The sequence below is a fragment of the Canis lupus genome, chromosome 4 (genome assembly GCF_003254725.2).
Source record: "Canis lupus dingo isolate Sandy chromosome 4, ASM325472v2, whole genome shotgun sequence".
Classification (NCBI taxonomy): Eukaryota; Metazoa; Chordata; class Mammalia; order Carnivora; family Canidae; genus Canis; species Canis lupus.
Genome location: NC_064246.1, coordinates 70,765,233 through 70,793,139, shown reverse-complemented (window position 1 = coordinate 70,793,139; position 27,907 = coordinate 70,765,233). Strand labels below are relative to the sequence as shown.

Below are 27,907 nucleotides of genomic sequence, written 5' to 3'. Positions count from 1 at the left end.
GGTATGACAGAGGTGATGGTATCTCTCTTCTGAAGCTAGGTCATAAAAGACATTGTGGAGGCTGCCATGTTCTCTCTCTCCTCAGTAAGTCTGGGAGGAGCTAGCTGCCATGCTATGAGGCCACCCTGCAGCACTATGGAGAGGACTGCGTGGTGAGGAACAGGTACTGTGAGCCATCTTGAAAACAGATTCTCTAGCCCTGGGCAAGCCTGTAGTCCCCATCCATGTCCACACTGTGGCCTCATGAGAGACTGTAAGCCAGAGCTACTCAGCTAAGCTGCTTCTCAATTTCTGACCCAAACCCACTGTGAGATAATAAATGTTTACTGTTTTAGGCCACTGAATTTTAGGGTAATTTGTCAGGTAGCAATGGATAACTAATATACTCCCCCTTTCTGGATTTTTTTTCTTTTTTTTTTTTTTTTACATATTATCACAAAGCTCCTGTCATCTTTTGAAGATGGATGTGGAGGCAAAAATCTGGATTAACATCTATCATTTTTTGTTTTATTGTTCATAAATCTTTTGGAAGAATTTTTTTAAAGACTTCTTTATTAGAGAGAGAGGGAGAGAGTGCACACTTCAGCTGGGGGAGGGACAAAAGGAGAGGGAGAAAGGGAGGGAATCCTCAAGCAGATTTCCTGCTGACCGTGGAGCCTGACATGGGGCTTGATCCCACAACCCCAAGATCACAATCTGAGCTGAAAACAAGCACAGATGCCTAACCACCTCTAGAAGAAGTTTTATATTCCCTATATTATCTAATACAAATAAAGCTTTTGCTATCTTTGGCTGAATGACTCCTAAAAATTATACCTATTTCTAAGTTTTTTGTTTTTGATTTTTAAAGCTGACATATGATTGTTTAAGGATAGAATCTCACTCCATCTTTGGAAATTATCATATTCAGAAAACCAGTTACCTAATTTTGTACCTATTTTAACCTCTGTGTACCGTAGAAAATGAAGCTCAGGAGCACTGGCCTCATCCATTTCTCAGGCCTTGGTCATAAATAAAAATTCCAACAAATTCTCTTCATTAATAATTGTCTTCAGTAAAGAGGCAATTTAAACAGAGTTTTAACACTAGGAAAGGAGGAAAGTGTCAGAAAAATTGTCCATAATCTTACCACAGTTTTGAATTTGTTTCCTCTGCATCATTTTAAGACAGCTGCAAATACACTGCTGATAGGGCCCAGTCTTTCCACACAACACAGGCTAAGCAGCTGACTGTATTATCACAAACCTTAGAGCCACCATTTAAGGTGTCTAGATGATACTATCAGATATTATTACATAATTACACAATTCAAGTCGCCTCCTTTTACTCACTTTGCTGACATTTTCTTTAAAAATAAGCTGTCAAATTTCAGGATCCATAGCAATAATCAGCTTATAAATCATTTAGTTAACTTACTGGCTTCTGTGGTTAAATATTTTTTTTCATTGCTCCATTTGCTCCATTTCCAGAAAGTTTCAGTAGAACAGCGAATCCGGAAAGTATATATAGTATATGGATTCAACTTGTCCACGGCTACAAGGTAACTTGAATTTTCTACTCCTTTGATTGTGACATTCCGCTATTAGAAAGCAAATAAATATCTGTATGTATGTATATGTAATGTTATGTAAGAATCCACATATATATATATATACACATACATACTTTTTTTGATAAGAAAGCCACCCGAATTTATAACAAATTGACCAAATATCCACATGAGTTTGCCTTTATAAAACTCTTTACAATTCATTCACCAAAAATATTTTAATTTTTACATAAATACCAAATCAGTGAATTTATGCTCTGTAATAACAATAAACAAAACCTAGGTGTCATTTTAATCTAAATACTGGATCTAAGTAACAATGATTAAGTAAATTTTGCAGAGAGGATGATATAATCTTGACCATTGGTCAATGGCTAATGGTAATACAACAAGGCTTAAATACACTTTAGTAATCTAAGTTGTCCTTGAGGATTAAATACATCGTCAGCTATATTTGGAAGCTTCTTTGAGATAGACGTCGTCTTATGGATTTTTTTAATAGGGCACTTAGAACCTCTAGTATGGTGCTAAACATGTAGAATATTCAACAAATTCTTATTTAAATTAAATTAAAATAAAGCAATTTAAACAAATTTGAGGATCTGCATGCCTCAAGAAATCCTCTGAGCTCCCAATTACTAATTACGAAGGAGTTTTTTGGTTATATTTTGGCAATTCACTGATTTTCCAGCGATCATCAGTAAGTTTCCAAATGAATGTTTTCATTACAGTACCTTTTACTTTGGATTTACCACAAATCACAAGGTGGCATGGTACAAGAGTCAAGCTAGGTATCTAAAATGTATTAGAAAGTCATGTTCTGACTTAGAATGATCACATTCTGACTTAGAACTTGCTCCTTTTGTGCACTAGGCAATTTTAAAAACCGCATCTTCTCTGGTGCTTATCAGTCCATGAACTGATGATGCTGAAGGTTATGGCAAAAACCATTCATTCACTTACAAATTTACTGAGCACCAGCCATGTTCCAGGTACTATACTAGATCTGGAAACATTATGAGGAGTAAAAGTCAAACTCATGTTCTAAAATATCCAGTATTACAACTGTTTTCAAGTGCTAAATATAATGTTATTACATTGACACATAGTGTCTCAGTTCTTAGTAAATCTCTATAATAAATCATCTGAGAGCTTATGCATATCAATTTACTTTTTGAAAACTATTTTATCCAAAAGGAGGTTTACAGAAAAATCTTACTCACCAATTCTTGTACTGAGTTAGTTTTATTAATTTCAATTTGACATAAAAGTTTAATCTTTGCAAAGTTGCCTGGTAAATGCCAGGAAAGCATAACAGCTGTTGAATTAATGTCCTTCACTTTGATTGAAGTAGGAATACGAGGATAAACTGTAAATATAATTTGTAAAGACTACTTTAAAAGCTACTTTCTAAAATAAATAAATAAATAAATAAAAGCTACTTTCTAATATGACAAATGACAATTAAAAAAAACCCCAAAACTAAGAGAGGTATCATTAGTACTGACCAACAATATTTCATTCAGTACCTGTGGCATTCACAAACCTCACTTTTACTGCTAATATCATGACAACAGTTTTTATAGACCAACTACACTCAAGGTTCCTATATTGGCATCAGGAATACTAAAAGGTAGTAGGATCATAATCTCTACCATTAAGGAACCCCTAATTTATCTAGAGAGTGACAAAAAAAAAAGAGAGAGAAAACTAACAAGAGTATATATGCTGACTTTGAAATGTCTGGTACAGATATTAGTGACTAAAAGAATTGAGAGATAAGTGGGGTAGGGAAAGTCTTATGGTGAAGATGGGACTTAAGATGAGCTTTGAAGAAGAATCTGACTAAAACTGGCACAATGGATGCAGAAAAAAATTTGAAGTTGGGGTCTTGGCAAGAACAAAGGTACAACAGTGAAACACACTGCACATGATACTGATGATAGTGCATGACAACTGGGAACAAAGAATCATGTGAAAATAGGTTGAAAGGCAGAGGGCAGACAGACAAATACACACAAACACCGCCAGTCAAGTATAACATGTAGCTGTTCTGACCTTAGGAAAACCAGGAAATAACAAAAATGATGAGAAGGAATAATTAATAGACATGGGTACTTATGTTTCCAAATAAGGCAACAAGATCATCTACTAACCACTTGCCAGTCTCTTAACACATTTGCTTTAAGCCTTTCTATAAGAAGGCTGCTATGCCAGTCCTCTGTGTGCTACAGAGCATGCTATGGAGTTGTACAGTGGGATGCCCACAGGAATGAATGCTAGGAAGATGGATCGTATCTTATTTCTATTTTGAGCTATATATTGATAGGGCTGGTAAAAATCCCAGAATCATCAGCAATAAAAGGGAACAAACCACTTACTGATATATACAGCAATCTGGATGGATCTCAAGGACATTACCCTTAGTAAAAAATACCAATCTCCAAAAGGTTATGTACTGTAGGATTCCATTTATGCTACACTTCAAAATGACAAAACACAGAGATGAAGAACAGAGTGAATGATGCCGGGGAACAGGGATACAAGAGTGTGGGGTTGGGAGTGGCAGAGGTGTGGGGAGTTTTGCTAATCAGGCAGCAAGAGGAAGTTCCTTTGTGGAAACAGAACAGTTCTGTATCTTCACTGTGTTGGAGGTTCCGTGAATCTATATGTGGATCCAACAGCACAGAAGCACATACACGTTCACACACCTCTAAATGCACACAGAAACTCGCAAAACCTGAGCAAGGTTAGTAGTACAGTTCACTGGTCCGCTTTACTGTATTGTATAGCCAACTGCCTCATCTGGAAATTGTACTGTAGTTATTAATAAAATGCTGCAAGTGGGGAAAGCTGGGTGAAGATGTCACAGGGCTTTATCATATTTGAACCACTTTTGACTCTAGGATTATTTTAAAATAAAAAGATTTTAAAAAAATAAAAAGCTTTTAAAAATTAAGCAAAAAATTTTTCAAAAGTCAAAAGTTTTTACCATTAGATAAAGCCAATTAAAGTTTCTATGTAACAACTAATTCAAATTTTTATCTAAATTCAATGAAATGGTGAAACTTGAAATAAAATATTTTAAAGATTTTAAAATAAAATTTGTAAAATTAACTATGAAGAAAATTATTTTAAAAAAAGCCCTAGAAGCACTTTTCACTAATTTCAAAATATTTTGCCACTTCTGAAACTGTTTTTATGAAACTGGTTTATGCAGCAGCTTACCTTTTTCAGTTATGTTAATCAAAATAGTTGATTCTGATCGACCCAGAGGATTGCGAGCATTCAAAGTAAAATTATAGATTTCTTGATTTGGACGCATTTGAAAGAATAATTGATAGCTTTCATTTGTTGGTGCTTCAACTCTTTTAAATCTAACATATTTCCCTGAGAAACTATGAAAAGAGAGCAACAATAAATATATATACATATATATATATTTTTAAAGATTTTATTTATTTATTCATGAGAGACACACAGAAAGAGAGAGAGAAGCAGAGACACCAGGTAGAGAGAGAGGAGCAGGCTCCATGCAGGGAGTCCAATGTGGGACTCGATCCTGGGACTCCAGGATCACACCCTGGGCCAAAGTCAGGCACTAAACCGCTAAGACACCCAGGCGTTCCAGCAACAATAAATATTAAAATAATTTCAAAGTGGCAAGACATAAATACTTCATGAAAAAAATGAATGTGTAAATTTCTAATAATCTTTTTTAAAAGTTTTTTATTTTTTTTAAACTTATTTAAACTTTTTTTAAAAACTTATTTATTCATGAGAAACACACAGAGAGAGGCAGAGATATAGGCAGAGGGAGAAGCAGGCTCCCTGTGGGGAAGCCAGTGCGGACTCCATCCCAGGACACTGGGATCTCGCCCTGATCCAAAGGCAGATGCTCAACCACTGAGCCACCCAGATGGCCCAAAGTTTATATTTCTAAGTCTAGATGTACTACTACATACTTGGTGAAGAAAACGTATGTGATACAGAAAATAGAGGAAAATAATCAGCCATAAGCCTACTATCTAGAAATAGTTTGTTCATATTTGAGGGTTCTTCTAGGATTTTTAAAAAGGCATACGAGGGCAGCCTGGGTGGCTCAGCAGTTTAGCGCCTGCCTTTGGCCCATGGCCTGATCCTGGAGACCCGGGATCGAGTGCCACGTCAGGCTCCCTGCATGGAGCCTGCTTCTCCCTCTGCCTGTGTCTCTGCCTCTCTCTGTCTCTCATGAATGAATAAAAAAATCTTAAAAAAAAAAAAAAAAAGGCATACGAATCTAGTTTGTGTGCATATTCATTTGCAGTATTCACATTTATCCAATTTTACACAGCATATTAGGTTTTATATCTTACTCATAACATAAATTAGATAACTCCATTTCCCTCTGTCATTTAATACCCTCCAATGTACCCCTTGCTGTTTGACACATTTCCCTGGTGACTTTTACCTTTCAAATAAAGTATAACTTGTATTGCGAGGGCCCACCAATGCGGTTGGTCTTCCTGGATTCCAAGTACAGACAATCTCTTTTAAATCGTATGTCTCACAATTCACTTTTTGAGGAATATCAGGTGGATCTAATAGGGAAAAAAATGTAGTTACTTATGGATTACATATATTTTCCCTGAAAACATGTTTTATAAATGTAAATTATATTTATACAATTTCCTTTAGAAGTGAAACAACTCATTGTTTACGTTTTACCTTTTGAACAATGCAGGAATTGCCATGCTTTCTGTAGCATGTTTTTCTGGAGTTCGTATTTTGTTAGAAATGATGGATTAAAATATACTGCAGAATGACTACTCACTCATTTGCAAACTCCCCAACAGCAACCTGAAGACATTTTTCCCCCTTAAATCCTACCAAATCTCTCAAAGGAAGCTGTATCCAACAAATTAGAAAAACCTACTGGGTTCAAGTATTATTATCTATCATGTATATACTGTGATTTGAAAAGTGGTACCAACTCAAATTAAAGGTCAACGCAAGCCATGTTACAAGTTTCAGAGTTCTTAAGAAAGTTACAATGACTATTATTCACAAAGTATCTCTTGGTAAAATTCTGCATCTTCCTATGTTCAAAGTGACTACTGCTCTTCTGTTTTTGTTCTTTATAGAACATTCCCTCTGGCTTTGCAGGGGCATAACTAGAAAAAAGTAAATATTTGCGTGTGTCTTAGACCTTTAATAATGGAAAATTCTGCAGTTGGACACTACTAATTATAGAAATCGATATTTCTGTATTCATGTTTAATCAAGTATACACAGAAACTGGTGTTCTCTGTCATATTTATCCAAACTATCTTTCACTAAGTTTTTAAAAAACAATTATCTACTTGTTGAAAAATTCTGTAAAATAATTGTTTTTTAAAAACAGTTCTTAGACTGTCTTAAGAGACTTAAAAGGACATAGAAAATTTCACATACCTTCTCGAGATAGAAAAATGCCTGTTAACGGCATTTTAGGTATTAAGAGGAATCATGAGTATTTAAAGTCTAACAGCTCCATTATCAGACTAACACTGACATACTTGTTTTGAAAATTGTTTCATTTTTTTTTAAAAGATTTTGTTTATCTGAGAGAGAGAGATAGAAACAGAGTATATGAGCAGTGGGGTAGGAGGAAGAGGGAGAAGAGAAGCAGGCTCCTCGCTCAATGTGGGGCTGGATCCTAGGACCCTGGGATCGTGACCTGAGCCGAAGGCAGATGCCCAACTGACTGACCCACCCAGGCACCCTGAAAATTGTTTTAAATCTAAGGCTAAACTTTCAGTCATTTTATTAAAATCACATACCAAATTTTTTAGTATACTTAAAATGTTGATTATCTTAGTATTTGGCAGATATGTTAAGTTGAATGGTTAAAATCCAAGTAACAGAAGCACATTAGAAAGAAGTGGAAGCAAAGATGGAGGGAGAAAGAACATGAGAAGGCAGTATTTGAAAGGTAATGTACTGTCTTCTCAAAGAAAATAACTTACAAAGGAATCAGCTGAAGCTGGATAAAAATTAGGTATATATCAATTGCATTACCATAAAATAGAAAATGCAATTTAAAAAACCAAGCCATTTTTATGAAAATATTTTCAAATGAGAAAGTATAAAATTTGACATGTGACATATTTATATGCTCTAATTCTATGTCATGGTATAGTATATTGAAATTCTTAAGTATGATGAAAGATTAATATTTAGGTCAATTTTAAATGCTAAAGTGGTCCTATCTATGAAAATAACAGTGATTATTCAATGCATGGTGTTTATAAAAGATTCTGCTTTAACTGAATTAGCTCATGCATAAACACTGACAAGTACTGGTAAGTAACTATTCTGTCTGCTGGATAACAAATGCATTTGCAATTATAATAATAAACTAAAGAGGGAAAAAGGCCATTTTTACTAGTATCAAACATCAAACTCTTAGGAACAAATTCACTAAAAGATATAGAAGACCTCCTATCACTAAAATAAATCAAAGATGACATAACTAAATGAAAAGATATACCATTTCCTGGTCTGGATAACTCAATATAGTGAGAATGAAAAGTCTCCCAAACTGGTCTCCTAAATTGATAAATCTAATGTAACTCGAATCAAAATCCTAGCAGGTTTTGATTGTGTCTTTTCAACATATGGCCGATTAATAGGATCTCTCTAAGGGAAAGAAAATAATGAATCTTAATCCCTAACTCACGCCATACACTGCCCCTGCTGTTAAGTTCCTAAAGAAATCCCTCTGAAGGGAAATTCTATTGCTGCTTCTGAGTTAACAAATATTGAATATTTCCACTTCCAAATGCCATATATGAAGGTTAAGTCATGAATTAAGTAGGCTCATTCTACTATTATGATAGAAGATTAGAACTCTATTGGAAATAATAAAAACCTGATGAATAATCTCATCTTCTGAGTTTTAATTTTTTGTCTTTCATACTTTTAAGTGGGTATTTCACTTATTGGTATCACTTATCATAATGTAGCCTCACTCCACATACACTGGTTCTCCACTTTTATTCCAGATCATTTGTGAAGAACATTGCAAGTCATTTCCCAAAATTCCATCAGGAAGGAAATTTCTAAAGTTTAAATTTGAATATAATCTCACTCTCACTTGAATTCCAAAATGTATAACTGGGAAGACAAAAAGAGTAAGGTTATAACTATCAAAACTGAGAAGTGCATCTAATCCTGGTTATTCCCTTGGGAATATATCAGCAATTCAACAAACTTCATCCTAAATTTCACTGGAAGAAAATGAGAGATGGAGAGCTGCTGGTCTAGAGCACAGCTGAGAATCAAAAAGAGGGTAAGAAAAATCACCATACGATCAAAATAAAATCACAAAATTCATCCACTATATTCCATACACTTTAATCAAGAGACCAGGCCGACCAAACTCAGCCTCTAATTCAGAATGCTGGGGAGAAAGGAACCAAGCACTACTGTGGGCAAAGCCAGGAGTGCACCACATCACAGTTACCCTGGGAGAGGGGACAGAAAAACTCAAAACACAAAATTCTCTGTGGCTATTCAACAAAAGCTATATAAATAGGGCAGTCCCCTATCACTTTTGGAAATGTCATGGAATTTTACAACTGCAGGAGTGACCATGTTAATGAAGATGGCCCTGCACTATGGAGCATATGTTACACATGGAGCAGAGAGAGAGAGAGGGCCGCTTCTCATGCACGTCCTCCAGCTACTCTCTCCTTCTCAAATATAGGACTTTAAAGGTTGGAGAAGTATAAATTATGCTATTGAAAGATTTTGCGTAAAATCATGGTTTCTTTAATTGGTGTATGTTTTAAAAGTTAGGTATTAAATTTTAATTTTAAAAGGTATGTTTTAGGTGGGAAATTGATTAGAGTTGGCTCTTGAGCAACACAGCAGTTAGGAGCACTGACCTTGCATGCAATCAAAAATGTACTTACAAGGGCACCTAGTTAGCTCAGTCAGAAGAGTATCCGACTCTTGATCTTGGGGATAGCGAGTCTGAGCGCCACACTGGCTGCAGAGATTACTAAAACAAATAAACTTAAAAAAAATCTACACTGGGCAGCCCGGGTGGCTCAGCGGTTTAGCGCCACCTTCAGCCCAGGGTGTGATCTTGGAGACCCGGGATCGAGTCTCACGTTGGGCTCTCTGCATGGAGCCTGCTTCTCCCTCTGCCTGTGTCTCTGCTTGGGTCTCTGCCTCTCTCTCTCTGTCTCTCATTAATAAATAAATCTTAAAAAAAAAAAAATCTACACATGGCTTTTGACTCCTCCAAAACTCAACTACTAGTACTTTACTACTGACTGGAAGCCTTACCTATAAAATAGACAACTGATTAATACATATTTAATGATGCCATATGTATTACATTCTTACCATAAAATCAGCTACAGAAAATGTTAAAAAATCATGAGAGAAAATGCATTTATAGTATTGTACTGTAGTTAATAATAAAAAAAAAATCTGTATAGGGACACCTGGAGGGCTCAGTTAAGCATCTGGCTCTTGGTTTCAGCTCAGGTCATGATCTCATGGGTTGGAGGATTGAGCCCATCAAACTCCATGCTCAGTGGGGAGTCTGCTTCTCTCCCTCTGCCCCTCCCCCCAACCTTGCCTACATGCTCTCTAATAAATAAATCTTAAAACAAATCCATGTATAAGAAGATCCATGCAGTTCAAATTTGTTTTGTTCAAGGGTCAACTGTATATGAAATAATTCCTAAACAATATAGGATTAAGAAATATTATATACAAACTACTCTTGTCTCAACAAAGTTGTTAGCTAAGAATTTAAAAATAAGCATCTGGATGTTTCAAATCTTAGTACAAAAGCTACAAGTTATATGAATACAAGTATATAGAAAACAAGACTATAACTCATCTTAAAATAAGCAAAAATTCTGGTGCCTTCATATATCATTAATATATATTAAAAATTTTTTTAAAAAAGAAATAGAACCATCCCCTTTCCCTTGGAAACATTATTAAAACTTTTAAAGAGGACCAAAACATGTCAATAGAAACTCTTTCTTTAATATTATATACTTACATCCTACAAAAATAACCGTCCCAAATATGTTATCTTCTGTTGTGAAAACCACATTTGTTCCACTATTTGCAGAAACAGAAATATTATGGATCTTGATTGCAACATTTTCCCCATCAAGATGGATAAGGGGACAATTCGTTTGGCCAATCTGTGCTGAAAGCACTTTTTCTTGAGTCACACAACAAAATGTTATATCTGAGCCTACAAGTATCACTTTGTCTTGAGGGAAAACCTTAGTCTGAGAATCAGGTGACCCTAGAAAGAACAAAAGGAATTACAAATACTTTAGAAGTCTTTAGCCATAAAATAGCCTAATAAAACATACTACAAAGTGTTTTGTAATAATGGTGGCCTAAAGAAGCTTTCAAAGGAGTAAGATATATACTAGAAATAAAATCAAACCATGTATGTTTTAGATACTTTTGATGGATGATGATTGGGGAGCAGGATTGAGGAGCAGAGAGGATTGAAGGCCAATGCCTAAGGTCACAGGTTAATGTCTAAGAAGTCTGAAGGTTCAAATTAAATGGGTTTATATCCACATGTGAAAAATCCACACCAAGAAAATGTCACTCATGGAATAATTCTGTTCCTTTGAAAGGATTCTATGTATTTAGGACAGACTTCTTTCTTTCCATCAGCCTGAATATATGTTTAAGTATTCACATCCTAAACAGCACAGTTTTCTTTACCTCCAGCTCTCTGCAGGTTAAAGTCACACCTTTGTTTTTATTTTCCTAAACTTCCAATCTTTTAAATTATCTCTAGTTTCCTTTCTACCTGCTTATTCTTTAATCTACTGCAATCTGGCTTTCATCCCGATCACTCACTGTCTTTTGCTGAACTGCAACAGGATCCTCCTTACTTATCTACATGCTCCCAGTCCTTCCTTCCTCTGATCTGTTTCTCCATGTGGTCACTAGAGTGGATAATCTACAATGATAAGCAGCCTTTTCAAGGGCTTCATTTCACCATCAACAATTTTCCAGGTCTTCCTCATACTGCCAACATTCTACCTGCATGAAGTTTCATTCAGTGTACAGATGATTTGGGGGATACTTACAGATCCCCATGTTCTCTGTAACAGCTCTGTAGCTGACAGGGATCTGCTCTGTGGGCAAGAAACTAGGAGCCATTTTTTTTTTTTTAATATAGACTTGATCTCAATAACATCTACATAAAAGTTTTAAAAGTTTTTCCATGCCTCCCACAGTGATTTTCAAACTTGGATGTTTATCTAATCACTCAGGAAGATCTTTAAAAATACAGATCCTGAATCCTATTTCAGAGTTTTTGTATCAAAATGTTCTGGAATGGAGACTTAGAAGATCTCCAGGTGACCCTCATGAAACTAAGTGGCATTTGGAGAACTCTCCTGCTCTATGAACACTGTAGCCATGTGAACCCTAGATTAGCCGAATCTAACTCATTTGAAAGGAAAGCTTTTTAAAGTACAAGCCTACAAGAAATGTTCTTCAATGGGCTCCAGTCACTCCACTCTTTGCGACCAGAGAAATGAGGATCATCAACATAGCATCTAATTCCCACAGAATGAATGGCACACTCCAAGGGCATGTCTGAGGTCCAACTCCAGTGATGAACTGTATCTTTACCATTCACAGTTGTGTTGTGAGTTATCTAAAAAATGAACACAAATGAAAAATAAGATTTCTAAGTAGTGATATGCTCTGCTTCCCTTTCAGTTTAAAAAACACAATAAACTGCATACAATCGCCACTAAGTTAAAGGTTTGCCCTTTTGTACAACCATCTCAGTTTGCTGTAAGACATAATAGGAGAGTTATAGGAACATCAATCATGATTCATTTATGTCTACTTCTTTTTCTTTTAATTCCAGTATAGTTAACATACAATGTCATATTAGTTTCAGGCGTACAATACGGTGATTCAACACTTCCATACGTCACCTAGAGCTTATCATAAGCGCACTTGTTTATTACTTCTTTAGCTTTAGGTTCCATTGCATGATTATACATGATGTTAATATTCTAAAACATTCAATACAGTTCACAGAGAAATGTACCATTGCTTAAAATTATCTCCATTTGTCATTGAGAAAAAATAATGGGTATTTCCAAGAGTTAAAGGCAAAGAGAGGAGCAGCATTTCAACAAAATGTTTCAGATTAGGTTATTATATGTGTTACAAGTTTAAATTTTTATTTTTAAATATGCAGCTTATAAAAAGATAAAATAGTAATCTCAACTGTGAAAAATGGGAAGGATTTCAATCAAATATCAAAGATCTAAAAAAAACCTTGGGACCTCCAGTTAAAGACAACAGATTAAATAATTGTATTTCCCTCCCTCTTACCTTCTGAAATCTCTGTAAAACAAAAGCACACAGATTTTTTTTTAAAGGCATAGATGCACAAGGGCAGAAAACAGAAGAAACAACAGCTGTGAAATTCTGGATACTGCAGAGCTTATGGACAACAGTAATGGACTCAGAATATGTGAGAAAGCTGAATCTTAAGCCTCCAATGGAAAAGGCAGAAATAACCTGATTTCTACCACAGAAATGTCAAAGGGCTCAGGAGGGGGCTGTACCCGGCTTCCCTGGAAATGCATGATGAAGGTGAGGTGCAGACAATTGCTTGAAAGTTGTTTGAAGTTATGTTAGATACCCAAATACCCCTCCTACATTCTGTGCTACCAAAAGACCACCCTTCTTCATCTTGGCAGAATGATGATTTATGATCTGGAAAAGTAAAACACAATATCTCTGGAATGAAGAACCTCAGAAAGAGTGGAGAAGGGGGAATACTGTACCAAAAAAAGAGGCACTGCTAACCTATGCACTATGAAGGCTGGGGTTCTCCTGCCTTCTTCTCCTACTCAGCCCCCAGGATACTGATGGCAGAGAGTTCCTACTTACCAGATAAAAATGTAAGTTAACTTTTCTGGGGCATATGAACAGGTCAAGATAAAAACCTAAAATAATAATAAGATTTTGCCAACTATATGGCCCATCCTCACCTATAATGAAGACTCAGTCAACAAGTCCCTGGATGGCAAACAAAAGTTCCAATTAGATTAAAAAAAATTTTTAAGAGCCACTCACTTAAATACAAGCAGCAACCAGGATGACCATAAATTGGAGGAAAAGTTCTAATATGAGAGCCAAAGATCAAAATAAAGAAAAAAGGAACTTGAAGAACAGACTACACAGAAAGAAAAAAAAATTAAATAACTGATGTCCTCAGAGATAAGAGATATTGCATCCATAAAACAAACAAAAAAATAGACAAAAGGGATCTCTAGTACATAAAAAATATCTGTTAATAGAAATTCAATAGCAAGACTGCAAGATAAAGTTTAAGAAAAACTGTCCAGAAGATAGAGCAAAATAAAAATACAGATAGAAACTAGGAACAATTAAGAAAACTAGAGGATCAGTTTAGAGGGTCCAATTTCTGAAGAACAGAGTTTCTAAGAGAAAAAAAAAGGAGAAAACAGGTATGAAGAAATCAAAGACATAAGGCATAAAATAAGAAAAATTTCCAAGCTGACATGTGTTTTCAGATTGAAAGGGGCCCAATGACTGTCCACACAACAGGGGAAGACAGATGCAAGAACAAACAAAAGGAACAATGTCTTCCAAATCCTGAGAAAATTCCCCAATCTACAATTCTGTACCCAGCTAAAGCAGCAATCATGAATGAGTCCATAATGACATTTTTAGAAATGCTGTGTCTTAATGAATTCATCAAGTAGCATTTTATACTCCCATCAGAAGTGTAGCAAAGTTCTAATTGTTCTGCATCTTCTCAATATCTGTCTTAAATTTTGTTAGAAACTAATTACATTAAAAAAATTTTTAAGTGTATCTGTAAGCTACTGTTACAGGTACCAGAGTATTTATAATAAATACAGATACCTACTAGAATATATGCTTCCACCCAAATGAGGAAGAGGAAGAATTCATGAAAAAGAGGATCTATCATTAAAAAAAAGGTAAAAAGTATCCCCTGGATGATGATAGAGACCCCGTGGATCACAGCTTCCTAAGAAATGCACCAAAAAACCACAGAGATTTGTCCTGAATGGGTTATAGGTACACCCAGGTATTAATCTCTTCAAACCTAGGGTTGGCTGGTAGGAGTAGAGACTGCTGGAGCTCCTGAGAAACCTCTGGCCATAAAAGCCCTCAGATATTTACCAGTCTCCTGCTCCATGAAAATTATAGCTATGTGAACCCCATGTAAGAAGGATTGAGAGGTAAGTCAGAAGGCCTCACCAGAGAGCTATTTATAAACATATACCTGATAAAATACTAATGTGTTTGAACATTTCAACAGGAGAGTCATACAACTTGGAGAGAATTCAGGATTGAATTAATGGGGCACAAAAATAAAACTAAAAATACAAGACAATACAAGAAGCTATACCCCAAAAAGGAAAATGGTTAACATATACTAGTTTAGCTGTAAATAGTGTTTTTATAACCATAATACAAACAATGAATGCCAGTCTACCAAAAATTACAACAGAAAGATAGAACAATACTGGAAAAAGATGGGAAATGTAAGAGTGAGCAAGCGAGCAAGGACACAAGCATGCAAGTATGTGTGCCCAGGCCACATATTACACTGCTGTCAGAAGTGTATGAAGCCCCAGGAAGTGAGGGACTAAAATCTCACCTCCCACTGTTATAATAAATCATTGCTAAAAACTGAAAAGAAAAATTAAGAAAGAGCAACAAAAGCATGTTATATGGACAATGGAAATACATAAAGAAAGAAATGAAATTTACTGTGTACATGGAGAGAAAAATGGGAAGGGAGCAGGGTCCTGCAGAACTTCCAGGTGTCATTCCCACCCTGGCCAGTGTAGCGCACCACTTCTGTGCCTGTATGTGAGGCCATGGGCAGAAACTGTCAAATTCTAATTGAAACACCAATGTACAGTATTCTTGATTCTTAAACAATCACAAAATAGCAAAGTGACAGGTAATAAGCAACTGTCTTAAATAATGATATTAATAATATATAATTATAGGATCCCTCAGTAGCTCAGCAGTTTAGTGCCTGCCTTTGGCCCAAGGCATAATCCTAGAGTCCCAGGATCGAGTCCCACATCAGGCTCCCTGCGTGGAGCCTGCTTCTCCCTCTCCCTGTGTCTCTGCCTCTCTCTCTCTCTGTCTCTCATGAATAAATAAAATCTTAAAAATATATACATATAATTATAAACAAAAATGTCACATTTTACTGTAGACCTGTAACACTTATCCTCTCACATTTTACTTTTTAAAAATTAATTTGTTCTAGGGCAGCCTGGGTGGCTCAGTGGTTTGGCGCCGCCTTCAGCCCAGGGTGTGATCCTGGAGACCCAGGATCGAGTCCCACGTCGAAGTCCCTGCATGGAGCCTGCTTCTCCCTCTGCCTGTGTCTCTGCCTCTCTCCTTTGTCTCTCATGAATAAATAAATTAAAATCTTAAAAAAATTAATTTGTCCTATCTTTATTTTTCTTGCCTCTTGCTCTATTTCCACATATAAAGATTTTTCTTCAAAAATCAGATCCCAAAAATACAACTTTGTCACTGCCTTATTGTGATGCACCTTGTGGCAATAAGTTATATGACCTTAAAAATAATACTTCCATTCATTTATGCTTGACTTCACTTACACTTCAAACAGTAGCCTCTTATTTTAGCATCCCTTAGGTCGCCCCCCAAGGAAGTATTGACAACTAGTCATTGTTTAGTAGCTTTATAGATATCATCATCATTTATTGAAGTAAATATTTGGTACCACTTCACAAATGAGAAAAAGGAGGTTTGGGGAAGTTACCCTAAGCCAGGAAGTGGTAACCAAGAACACAGAATGTCAGGCCATAATTAAAAGCTACACGAGACAATTTTTGATAAGCAATAGTGTTAAGACAACAGTGGTAGAGCTGTATCAAAGCTACCTGCAACTTGGATTTACAGGAAAGAATTGCCATTAAAATTCGAAAAAGAGAGCATTTAGGCTGAGGTGATTAGAATGGGCTTTAAACTAAAGGGCAGGATTTGACTTAGGTCTTGAAGTATATATTCAATCTGCACAGGTGAAGAGGAAGAAAAAGCATCTTCTATGAAAATAAATATATCTGTTTTGTAACAGAAATTGTAGTGGTTAAGAAAGAGAATAGACTCTGTAACTCTGAGTCCTGGCTCTACTACTTAATATCTTCCTGTGTCTCTGTATCTTCATCTATAAAATGGGGATGATGTTAATAGTGCCTCCCTCATGGGTCTGTTGTGAGGATGCAAAGTGATGAACACATACAGAGCTTTTACAACAGTGTCAGCAATGGGGGAAGTATGGACACACCCTACCTACAGTTACAGTTGCCACTATTTTAGGAATGTAAAATAGAGTATCAGAGAGGAAAAACAGGACAACTATGAAAAAGAATAATTCTATTTTTTTTATCTTTTATGATCTATCTTATCCATGTACTTAGGCAAATAGTTGTAAAATCATGAGGCAGTCTTCTAATTCTTAAATCTGTAATTAAGTGGATTTCAAATCTTCATCAAGGAGGAAAAGAGTAAAAGGACAAAAGAGGGAATTACCATATACCCTGTCAAAACTTTTCACTACTATTCCTCTTATCTAAAGGATAATAAAACTAAAAATAGATCATAAGGAAACCATTCATAAGCAAAACTTTTTTAAAAACTGAGAAGAAAAACATGTGCTATTAAATGTAAGAATGTTATTTCAGATTCAGATAAATTCAAACTTATAAGCTTATACAAAATTTCCCAACAATTACTATGACTAAGTATGTTTCAAAAACATTTTTATGTTTATAGTATTAGACAAAAATAAAAATAGTAAATTATACATATACATTTATTTCACTTATGTAAAAACATTCATATAAAAAAACAGAAAACACAAAAGTAACATTTACTGTGGTCAAGTGGTGGAATCATGGATTATTCCTCCCTTAATTTCCTAAACTTACTTTAATTAGAAAGTTATACATGATTTTAATAAGTGATTTTTGAGTAATAGCACATCATTTTTAATGAATCCTGAAAGGATTTTTTTAACTATTTCCTTAACCATGTAAAAGCTCTCTGATATCACCTTTAAAATCTTTTAAAAATTACTTGGTTTCTTTAATGTCATAGGAAAAAATCTATTTTGGTTCAAACTTACTAATTTTACGATTTCCATATTTTCTTTACGTAGAATTTTAATTTCCCAGATGACAGTTAACTGATGTGGAAAAACAGAACCCCTGTCATTCCACTTTAGGTGTATTGTGGAAGTTGAGAAATCAGCAGACAAATTCAAGATCTCTGGCGTGTCTGGAATTAAGGCTTGAAAAAAAGAAAACAAGATACAACTTAGTAAAATAAGTAATGGTTTTTCATATTGTAATTCCATTAATTGACTACTTTTAAACACAATTCCATTTTGGTCAAAAAATAATCAAGAATTAGGGCAGCCTGGGTGGCTCAGCAGTTTAGCACCGCCTTCAGCCCAGGGCATGATCCTGGAGACTCTGGATCAAGTCTCATGTCGGGCTCCCTGCATGGAGCCTGCTTCTCCCTCTGCCTGTGTCTCTGCCTCTCTCTGTGTCTCTCATGAATAAATAAAATCTTAAAAAAAAAAAATCAAGAATTAAAAGCAAACTTTGGGGGTGCCTGGTGGCTCAGGGTAGTTAAGCGTCTGACTCTTGATTTCACCTTAGGTTGTGATCACATGGTTGTAAAATTGAGCCCCACATCCAGCTCCACGTTGGGCATGCAGCCTGCATAAGATTCTCTCTCCCCCTGCCCACTTCTCCTCCTGCCTTGCACATGCACACACACACACACACACACACACACACACACAAAACCTCTCTCTAAAGAAAGCAAACTCTCAAAGTGATTACTGAAAAAAAGAGAATATATGTATTTATTTACATAAGCAGCTCCTAATGATTCATCAGTCAAATCTGAGAAAATTACTACCATATCCTAATATGCCTTCTAATACAAATAATCAGATTCCCACAAAACTCTAGTTCATCAGTTTGGAATCTGTAAGTGGGCAAAATCAGAGAGAAGTAAAGGAGCTTCCTCTGTATGACTGTAGGTCAGGCCCAAAAAAATGATGGAATACGGAAAGCTTGCTTTGGTAGAGCTTTCCATCTGTTTTCTCTGCACCCTTCCCAATCACCTCACAGTGTCAAAGCCCCTGATGCTACTTGGGGATGCTATGAGCTATTATTGGCTTAGGTATCTGTAATTAGCAGTAAGAATGACCAAGGCATTGAGTGAGGGAGTCAACAGGGTACTCAGATGTGGCAAGTACTCAGCAGGATAAGAAGTCCTTTGGAAAGGTTAGGTGAGCTGTGGCGTGTAGTGTAGTGCAAGGAGCTGAGAGAGAGAGCATGATTAAGTGGGAGACCACTGGAGAAAGGCTGACCAGAGTCGCAAGATCATGTCTCGTCACGTGCGTGAGGGATATGGAAAAGGAAAAACTCTGATGGGCATTTCAAAGAAATGACCAGATCAAAGAAATGAAGGATTACTACAACGAGAAAGGGAAACACTTAAGATTTCCTCAAGTTTCTAGCTTAGAAAGCAGGCACAAGGAACCATGGACATTGTGAAGAAATGCAAGAGACAGGCTATGAGTGACCAAGTGTCAGAGGAGCGACAGAAGATCTGTGGAGAGGTCCGCAGACAGTGAGCGAGAACGGGGACCATCAGCACCATGGACACAGACTCAAGAGGAACTCGCTCAGGGCAGCTGAGGAAACAGACTTAAAAGCAGGACTCAGAGAACAGCTGAAGCTTGTTTGAGAGCTACCAGTATAGACAGTCATACCTTCAAGGAACCAGAGAACCACAGCAAGAATCCTGAGAGGCAGAAGGAAATGAGAGAAGATCCAGCACTGCTGAGACTAAAAGAAATGGGTTGTCATTTTAGGCCAAATAAAAGAGTTCATAGAGGAAAAGTGAGAAAAGACCAGTAGCACTGGCGATGGTACTACCCTTGGCGAGAGAGAAGTCTGGGAAGATAGTGGGCCCAAAGCTGCAGTACAAAACGTAAAAAGGGAAGGACACCTGGGTGGCTCAGTGGTTGAGTGTCTGCCTTTGGCTCAGGGTGTGATCCCAGGGTCCTGGGATTGAGTCCTGAATCAGGTTCTCCACAGGGAGCCTGCTTCTCCCTCTGCCTATGTCTCTGCCTCTCTGTGTCTCTCATGAATAAATAAAATCTCTTTAAAAAAGAAAAAGAACCATGTTTTAGGATACAGTATCTCGCACAGGGAGAAAATGGTAAATTAAACAAAAGGGGTTGGGGTAGAAAAAGTGCGGTATTCTTTAAAATCTTCAGGTCTCCCTACCTATAAGGGATGAGTAAATTACTCAAATAGTTTGGATCAAGGTGTGAGCCTGTTCCATTCTGTGAAACGTAGGCTTTCTGGTATGAAGGGCAGACAATGTGGGGACTTTTTCTTGCTTGTTCTCTCTTCAAGTAACAATAAGTGAAGGTAAGTTAAAAGAATTTGAGAGAAAAATGCTCTTGGGCCTCATACCTACCCTACCACTTCCTCATGAAGCCCAAGGGCCAGTTAAGTAAGTCACGGAAGTACATATTTGCAGGACTTTACAGAGGTAGAGTAGCTGAAAGTGTTAAATAACAAAAAGGGCAGAGCAAACCAATAAAAATTAGTCTTATAATTTAAAAACAAGTTCTTAATAAATTTAAATAAAATTTGCTGGCCACAAGTGCTCTACATTGGATTTTGTAAAACATTTACAGCTGTACAGGAAACAGTACATGTGGCTCCAAAACCAAAACACTATACGGCAAAGTCAATGGTTTCACAGCTACGTAAGAACAGTGGAGGATGCTTGATAGGACAAGTTTTAAGTAGGAGCTGGTTTTAAAACAGAAGGAGCCACTGTATCATATACCTGAAACTAACATAACAAACACTATATGTTAACTAACTGGAATTAAAAACTTAAAAAAACAAAACAAAAAAAACAGAAGGAGCAAATGAGCAAGAAGTTGCCTTAGTGCCAGGAGAGGGAAAGTTCAAGGTCCGGTGTGACCTGAGAGCAGAGGTTTCTAAGAATATGGTTCTTTCAAATGTTTCAGGCTAAAAAAAAAAAAAAACAAAAAACAAATGTTTCAGGCTGTCACAATATAGTCTAACTTAAAAATTATGAAACATAGGAGCATTTACACTAAAGCAATATTCATCTATTAAAATGTTCCCTCCCTGAAAAGTACACATAATTTACATTTTGTCTAAATAGAAGTGGGCTATTCTTCAAAACACAAGTCATATCTGGTATTTCAAGCTAAAGACAGAAATAATCACAATTACACAAATGAAAGATTTAAATACACACATTTTCTTTGTTACTTCTTAGTACACTTCCTCCCAGTAAAATGGGAAGTATCCCTAAGCTCCCATAAACTATCATCTGCATTTCTTTCCAGCTAAAATAGACACTTGAGGACAATATTAACTTGCTTTCTAGAAGACAGGAACTTTTCATCTGGGAAATAAATTTAATCACTTGTGTTTATTTATTTTTTAAAGCTAGTCCATCTTTACCCATAACCTCCATGCTCTTTTTTGCTTAAACATCAGAAGACGGGAACTTTCCCAGCTCATTTATAGGATCCACATTATTTATTCTGTCTCAGACAGATCCATATTTTCAGGTCATTTTAAGAAACTGAGGCACTAAAAGTCTTACAAAGCCTTATTTTTGTGTTTGCCCTTGTCAATTAGAAGCTTATTTTATATATGCATATATATATTAAATATACCTTGTTTGCTTCATATGTATAGTGTTGAAAGCATCTGGAGAAAAGTTAACTTCTCATATTTTTATTCATAGCAAACTGCCAAAAAACCCAGATCCTCTAACATACAGGTACACTATCATTTCATAGCTCCTTCCGAACACAGCAGGTACTCAAAGATGTGCTGATGCATCCATCTCTCTTGTATTCATCTAGTTTGCTTTTCAGTTTTCTTATCTGTATTATAGTAGTAGTATTAGTAATATCTTACTATTGGGATGCTGTTAATTTAATATTCTGATCATAATCAGACCCAATATATTAAAATTCTATCAACAAATTACCTGATATGTAAAAATAACAAACTATTCATCTCATAAGTCATCTAGAGTCTGTCTTAATGTGCCCTTCTAGATCTTTCTGTCAAATACTATCACTTTCAAGTAGCTTCCCGGGGCAGAACTTTCTCAATATCTGCTGAAAAATCAGACAATACAAACTGGCTCTCAGACAGAGTCCTGGGGGACTTTTTTAAAAATCTGGAATAAAACTAAGTTAGATTCCTTACACCTTACTACAAAATAAGTCTAGATGGGTAAAAGATTTAAATCAAGTATGATAACCAAACCAAAAGCTCAAAGAAAAACAGCAAATGAGTCTATTTATATAAAGATGAAAACCAATGAAGTTTTAAATTTTAAACTTGGAAAATTATTTGTAGCAAATTATGACAGAATTAATAACCATAATATAGGGAGCGCTTGTGAACTGACGAAGGGAATTCTGAATTTCAACACAAGAGAAAACTGAGAAAGAATACAGACAGTTCAGAAAAGAATAAAAATGACTGATTTTTTTTTTTTTAAGTAATCACAGAAACGCAAAAACAAAATGCTATAATTAGGGGCCTTCAGACTGAAATGGCAAAACTAAGAGAAATGGACAATATCAGCAAGGAAGTAAAAAACAGGCCCCTCTCATAGGGTATCTGTGGAAATGCAAAGAGACTCAAAAGTTCTGAAGAACAACTGCCAATGGACATCAAAAGTCCTAACAAGAAGACTATCTCTAGGGCAGCATTCCCAATTTTAGGAATTTAGGCCTAAGGAAATCATCACCGAAATTAGAAACATACATGTATAAAACATGCTCACTAAAGCACTGGTTATAATACTGAAAAACCAGAAATAAAAATCTCAATGTTAATAATCAATCGCTTAACATAATTACAGTACCTCTATTCAATGGAATACTATGCAGCCTATAAAAATAATACAGATTTAGATAACACATTGAAAATCTATGCCTCTGTTAAGCAGGTTATAAAGTAAAATGAACCTTACTGTTTATATGAATATGCATAGAAAATATATTTACGTGTTAACAGTATTTCTCTGTGGGTATTGAGGGCTGATCTGTATAAAACATTCTCACATTCAGCTACAGAAAGAAAACAACAAACATGGCTCTTCTTTATCTTGAAAGGCAGTGAGACAGATGCGAAGTTCCTGGAAAGCTTGCTTTGCTATTATCCTTTCAGAATCTGTTCTATCTCAGACACAGACCACTCCAAACAGGCATCTTATCCATGAAATTGGACAGGTCACCAAGTTAATTGTATTTTTTCCCCTTGTTTCAAAGTAAGTCATCTTTATAAAACCCATTATATGATTATGATGCCACGCCTATAATAGTTATCAAGAGCAAACAAACCTGCTTCCCCCACCATTAAGAGTCAAGACTCCTGGGATTTCTAAGGTCTCACTGTGTAGCACAATTTCCACTTCCATCAGCCTGGGTCTATTTCATGACTCCACTCAGCCTGTAACCTAGATCGTAGACATTCAATCTGTACAAGATGCCTGCCACATGCAAGGCAGTAGGCTAGTAGAGAAACTCCCTGCTCTACTGAACCTATTTTCTTGTAGAAGTGACACAAAATAAGTTCCTTATCACATAATACATTAGTAATGCAACTGTAAGAAATGCCATAAGGAAAAACACACATGCCTAAGGGAATGTTAAGACAGGAATAGGGTCTCCTCTAGGAGAGTAAAACTACTTCCTAAAGCACGGGACACCAGAGAAGTTCTGAAAGGTATGCAGTAATCAATGAGGCGAAGAGGTGACAAGAAAAGCATCCAAATGTAGAAAGGATCCTTTACTCTGTGACATCTACTTTGACTAGAAGGCAGTCTGCTTCCTTCCCCATCTTAGCTATGCTCCATAAGTCACAGTCAATGGTTGCTGGGAAAATCCAAGTGTTAGTCTAACAACTGAATTTCAAAAAAAGAAGAGTAAATTTCTGACAATTATAAAGCACTGCAATACTAAACAGAAAGGCACTGTACTGAGTTATTTTCAAATCAAGTTTCTTTTCAAATACTTACAAACATTCTTTTCATTCAGTGTGAATTTACTTATAGGATTTCCGAAATCATACAGACGGTTTATTGTTATTTCATGATCACCAGGTAAAAGAGCTGGAATTTTAGTATTTGTTTTCTCTGATTGATAACAAGAATGGGACCTGCAACAGAAAAAAAATCAAATTTTAATTAGCAGATAAAGTGACAGTGCAATTTTCATAAAAGTATGATTAGCACAAAATGTGCTGGAAAATGCTTTTTTTTTTCTTTTTTTTCTTTTTAATTCATGAGAAACACAGAGAAGGAGGCAGAGACACAGCAGAGGGGGAGAAGCAGGCTCCCTACAAGGAGCCCGATGCGGGACTTGATCCCATGACCCCGGGACCACAACCTGAGCCAAAGGCAGAGGTTCAACCACTGAGCCACCCAGGCATCTCCTACTTTGTTCTTTTATACAAAAACATGATATGTTATGCTGCATCTTAAGATTGAAAAAAAGTTGGGGGGGTGGTGCCTTGGTGGCTCAGACAGTTAAGCATCTGCCCTCAGCTCAAGTCATGATCCCAGGGTTCTGGGGTTGAGTCCCACACAGGCTCCCTGCTCAGCTTCTCCCTCTCCCTCTGCCTCTCCCCTCTGCTTATGCTCTCTCTCTCTCATAAATAAATAAAATCTTAAAAAAAAAAAAAAAAAAAAAAAAAAACCCTGAAAAAAAGAGGTTAATTACTGGTAGTGCATCAACGTGGAGGATGAATAACCAGACTGTACTAGAAAGTCGAGTGATAAGAGGGATGATTATTATCAAGAAACTCAGGATTTTAGCATGCCCTTCAAACTCCCACCAACCTCCCCCCTGCAGCCTTCCCATCACCCTGCACTTCTACACTTCTACATCATCATAGGTCTCATGCTGAGATGGCGCTCCACACAAATACTGAGGATGGGGATGAAACTGGCTGCTTGCGGCCTCAGACACACCTTCGATCTGTCCACTGCTCCTTGTTTTGACCCAAGGTTTAGCATGAACAACACCTTCTCACCTGCTCTGCTTTCAAAACTCTTCTAGTTCCCCACCCATAAGCTCCTCCACAAAAGTCGCTTTTTCCCCCCTGGTTCCTTTGAACCTTCACAAAGCCCATTTACATTCTCTTTATTGCATTTCACATACACTTCTAACCTCCCATGCAAATCTGAGCTCAAGCAGAGGGGCTGTGCAGTGTCTCCTGCAACCCTGCACAGGCCTCTTCATGTTCTTTACTCTGGACTCTGACTTAACAGGTCGGCTCACTGCTTCTCATCCTCACAGGGGCAGGCCTCCTTAGCTGCCAATAACACAAAACCACCTGAATTCACTAAATGGTGCTATTTCATAAGATCATGCCATTGAACCCATATTCTTTCAGGCTGGAACGTTCTCTGTCCTTTTTCTGAGAAACTGGGTATTCACACTCCATAATCACACCTCTGACAGCCTCTCTGGAGCCCCACACTCCTCAGTCAGTGCTCCCTCAGCCCTTCACATATAATTTCCGTCAGCACTTAAACCCACAGTGATTTGTTTCTTGTGAACTCCTGGAGATTCTGAACAACCTCCTCTCTCTTTGGCCTGAGATAGTCATTTATGTTTTTACCAAATTTTTCAGGTTCTTCCCTTCTGGATTCACAGCAGGATTACAGTCCCTGCTCCTCTGAAGCAACGCATGGCGAATTGACTTTATTTGCAGAGAAACGTGAGCAAAAGTCACATCTATCTCTTCGGGAGGGAAGCTCTGGAAGCCAGCATAGGCTGTGTTGCCTCTCCTTCCTATCTTTACGCACTGGAGGGTAAGAGACCCCTAGGCTTGGGTGCCTGAGGAGAGACTTGGGGCAGAGATGCCAGCTGACCCAAGGTGGACACAGAACACAAGGAGGAAATAATCCTTTATTTTCACAGCAGAAAATAAGGAAATAAGATGTTAGGGCTATTTCTAATACACAAACAAGCTCTTCCTGGTTGACAAATCACGACAAAGCTTAGACCAATGCTCAATAAACATATACCAAATGGGAACAAAACACCTGAGTAGTACCTGAATGCCCACTTATGTCAGTTTACATTAGGACCACCCATCAGCAAAACAGGACTTGGAGCTGCTGTGCTGAACTACTCTGGTGATGCTGAACCACTTAGAGCCCTGATGGAATTGGGGGCAAGGGGAGAAATGTTTTGGTTTGCAGACAGTCCAAAGGCCTCACCTCTAGGCTTCAGAGCCTGTGGCCCTCTCCAAGATTACCTGAGAGGGGAAGGTGGTGTGAGGGAACCTGTCACTGACCTCCTAATGTCCATTCCCCCTTTCCCTTAATAATAATAACTCAAGGTTTATCCAGGCACATTGCCCGCCTCTTATGCAAATAGGCTTCATCATTTGACTAAATTCTTCCAATGAGATGCAAGCAGAAGTGTTGTGTGGGACCTCTTAGAGGTCTCCTTAAAGAAAATCATCCTTTTCCTCACTGCTTTCTGGAATGAAGCCATGACAGCCACTCCTCAAGCATTCTTGAACCATGACATCACATGCTAACGATGGAACGGCAGCTTGATAAAGAGGAACCTGGGTCTTTCATCAATGACCATGCCAGCCTTGAACTCCCCGCTCCAGAGCTGACATTTCCTGTTAGGCAAAGTCAAAACCTGAACCCAACTGATCTAGACAGATGTTGATTTGGGATGGACCAGTAAAACTTTATAGCAGATTAGAATCCACAGTAAAAGTGTATTTCATACTTAAAATTCATATAATACAAGAATCAAAGTTTTGGAGAAGGGTTTGTTTCCACCTTGATTGATAGAAGATTCAGAGTTTTTAGGAAATAGAGGGTGAAGATTTAAAAATTTCATTTAAAAAATTTCTAGAATAAAATATGCTCTAATATTAAAGGCCTTTAGTCATAGCTATTAGTTAACCAAAGTATTTCTTTTACCTGTTTTCGATGCAAATTTCATAAACAGTACCATGGCCTGCTGCAGAGGGTGCTTTCCAAGAACAGTCCCATACTCGCAAATTGTTAGTTATACACTTCAAATCACGAGGAGCCCCTGGAGAAGGAGAAACACAGAATATGCTTAATAATTTCATTGCACATCAAACCATCTTTAATCATGAGTATGAGCATATGTGTCTGCACACGATGCAGGTCCTCTGTGCAAGGATGAGCCTGTAGTCACAGAAAGGGCTGGTTTTCTTTTCTTTTTTTTTTTTTTTTTTTTTTTTTTTTTTTGTAGCTGTGGATCAAAAAATGAGAGGAAATCAATGGAATTGGGCCAAGCATGAGACCACTCAGGGACTGAGCCTCCATCAAAGTCCTACCTTTAGCCACTACAATAAATGGAGGGAGGGACTGCAGGTTCGAGGATGAGACCCAGAGAGAGCCTGGAAGAATTTTATCTCCAGTAGCTCCACTGGCCCCTCTTCCTCCCTGCTAAATACAGTAACTCTAAGTAAGAATTATGTGCTTCGCATGCTCACAAACACTACTTCTAAGCACTCCCTCCCAGCCAATGCTGCCCTGCTGCCTATAACCAGACTGCCACCTCTATAGAAACCCCACAACCAATCTTTAAATTTCTATGAAGTAGGGATGACTGGGTGGCTCAGTGGGTTAAGTGTCTGCCTTCAGCTCAGGTCATGATCCCAGGGTCCTGGGATTGAGCCTGTCGGGATTCCTGGCTCAGCAGGGAGTCTGCTTCTCCCTCTATCCCTGCCCCTGCCTGCCTCCCACTGTGTCTCTCTTTTTCTCTCTCCCTCTCTCAAATAAATAAAATCTTTAAAAAATTTTTTCATGAAGCATATTATATTTAAATAGTAATGAACTCACACAAGCCTCTGAAAAATATGTCTTTTGTGTAGGCCTAAAAAACTGAAAAGTAACAAGTAACTCAGAAGATTATAATTTCAATAGTATTTATTCATACTATAAAAGAATACTAGGTCATGGAATACATTAGCACTGTACAATGAAAAACTGAAAAGAGAATGAAAAGAAAGGAGGGGTATGAGAGGGAGGACAAAAGGAAACCAGAAGAGGGAGAGGGAAGGAGGGAGGAAGGAAATAAAGCAATTAGAGTGTATAAGAGGTTATTCCATCTCAGACTCTCTCTATAAATGTCTCTGAAAGAGTTTT

The 27,907-nt window shown here is 37.1% G+C and overlaps 1 protein-coding gene and 1 long non-coding RNA gene across 2 annotated transcripts in view; one reads left to right on the top strand and one right to left on the bottom strand.

The window, feature by feature from the left end:
* Window positions 1-27,907, bottom strand: part of LIFR (LIF receptor subunit alpha) — a 77,444-nt gene that overhangs the window by 25,033 nt on the left and 24,504 nt on the right. Inside the window, exons 3-11 of the mRNA XM_025436401.2 lie at window positions 26,708-26,822; window positions 23,771-23,910; window positions 17,775-17,938; window positions 12,062-12,236; window positions 10,599-10,853; window positions 6,000-6,129; window positions 4,778-4,947; window positions 2,773-2,918; window positions 1,417-1,579 (exon numbers count right to left, since the gene is read on the bottom strand). Of these exons, the coding sequence (XP_025292186.1) occupies window positions 1,417-1,579; window positions 2,773-2,918; window positions 4,778-4,947; window positions 6,000-6,129; window positions 10,599-10,853; window positions 12,062-12,236; window positions 17,775-17,938; window positions 23,771-23,910; window positions 26,708-26,822 (1,458 nt within the window). The remainder of the gene's footprint in view (window positions 1-1,416; window positions 1,580-2,772; window positions 2,919-4,777; window positions 4,948-5,999; window positions 6,130-10,598; window positions 10,854-12,061; window positions 12,237-17,774; window positions 17,939-23,770; window positions 23,911-26,707; window positions 26,823-27,907) is intronic.
* Window positions 20-26,712, top strand: LOC112652807 (uncharacterized). Its single transcript, XR_003131735.3, has 3 exons — window positions 20-163; window positions 1,470-1,540; window positions 25,390-26,712. It is a non-coding gene; the product is annotated as an uncharacterized LOC112652807 (long non-coding RNA).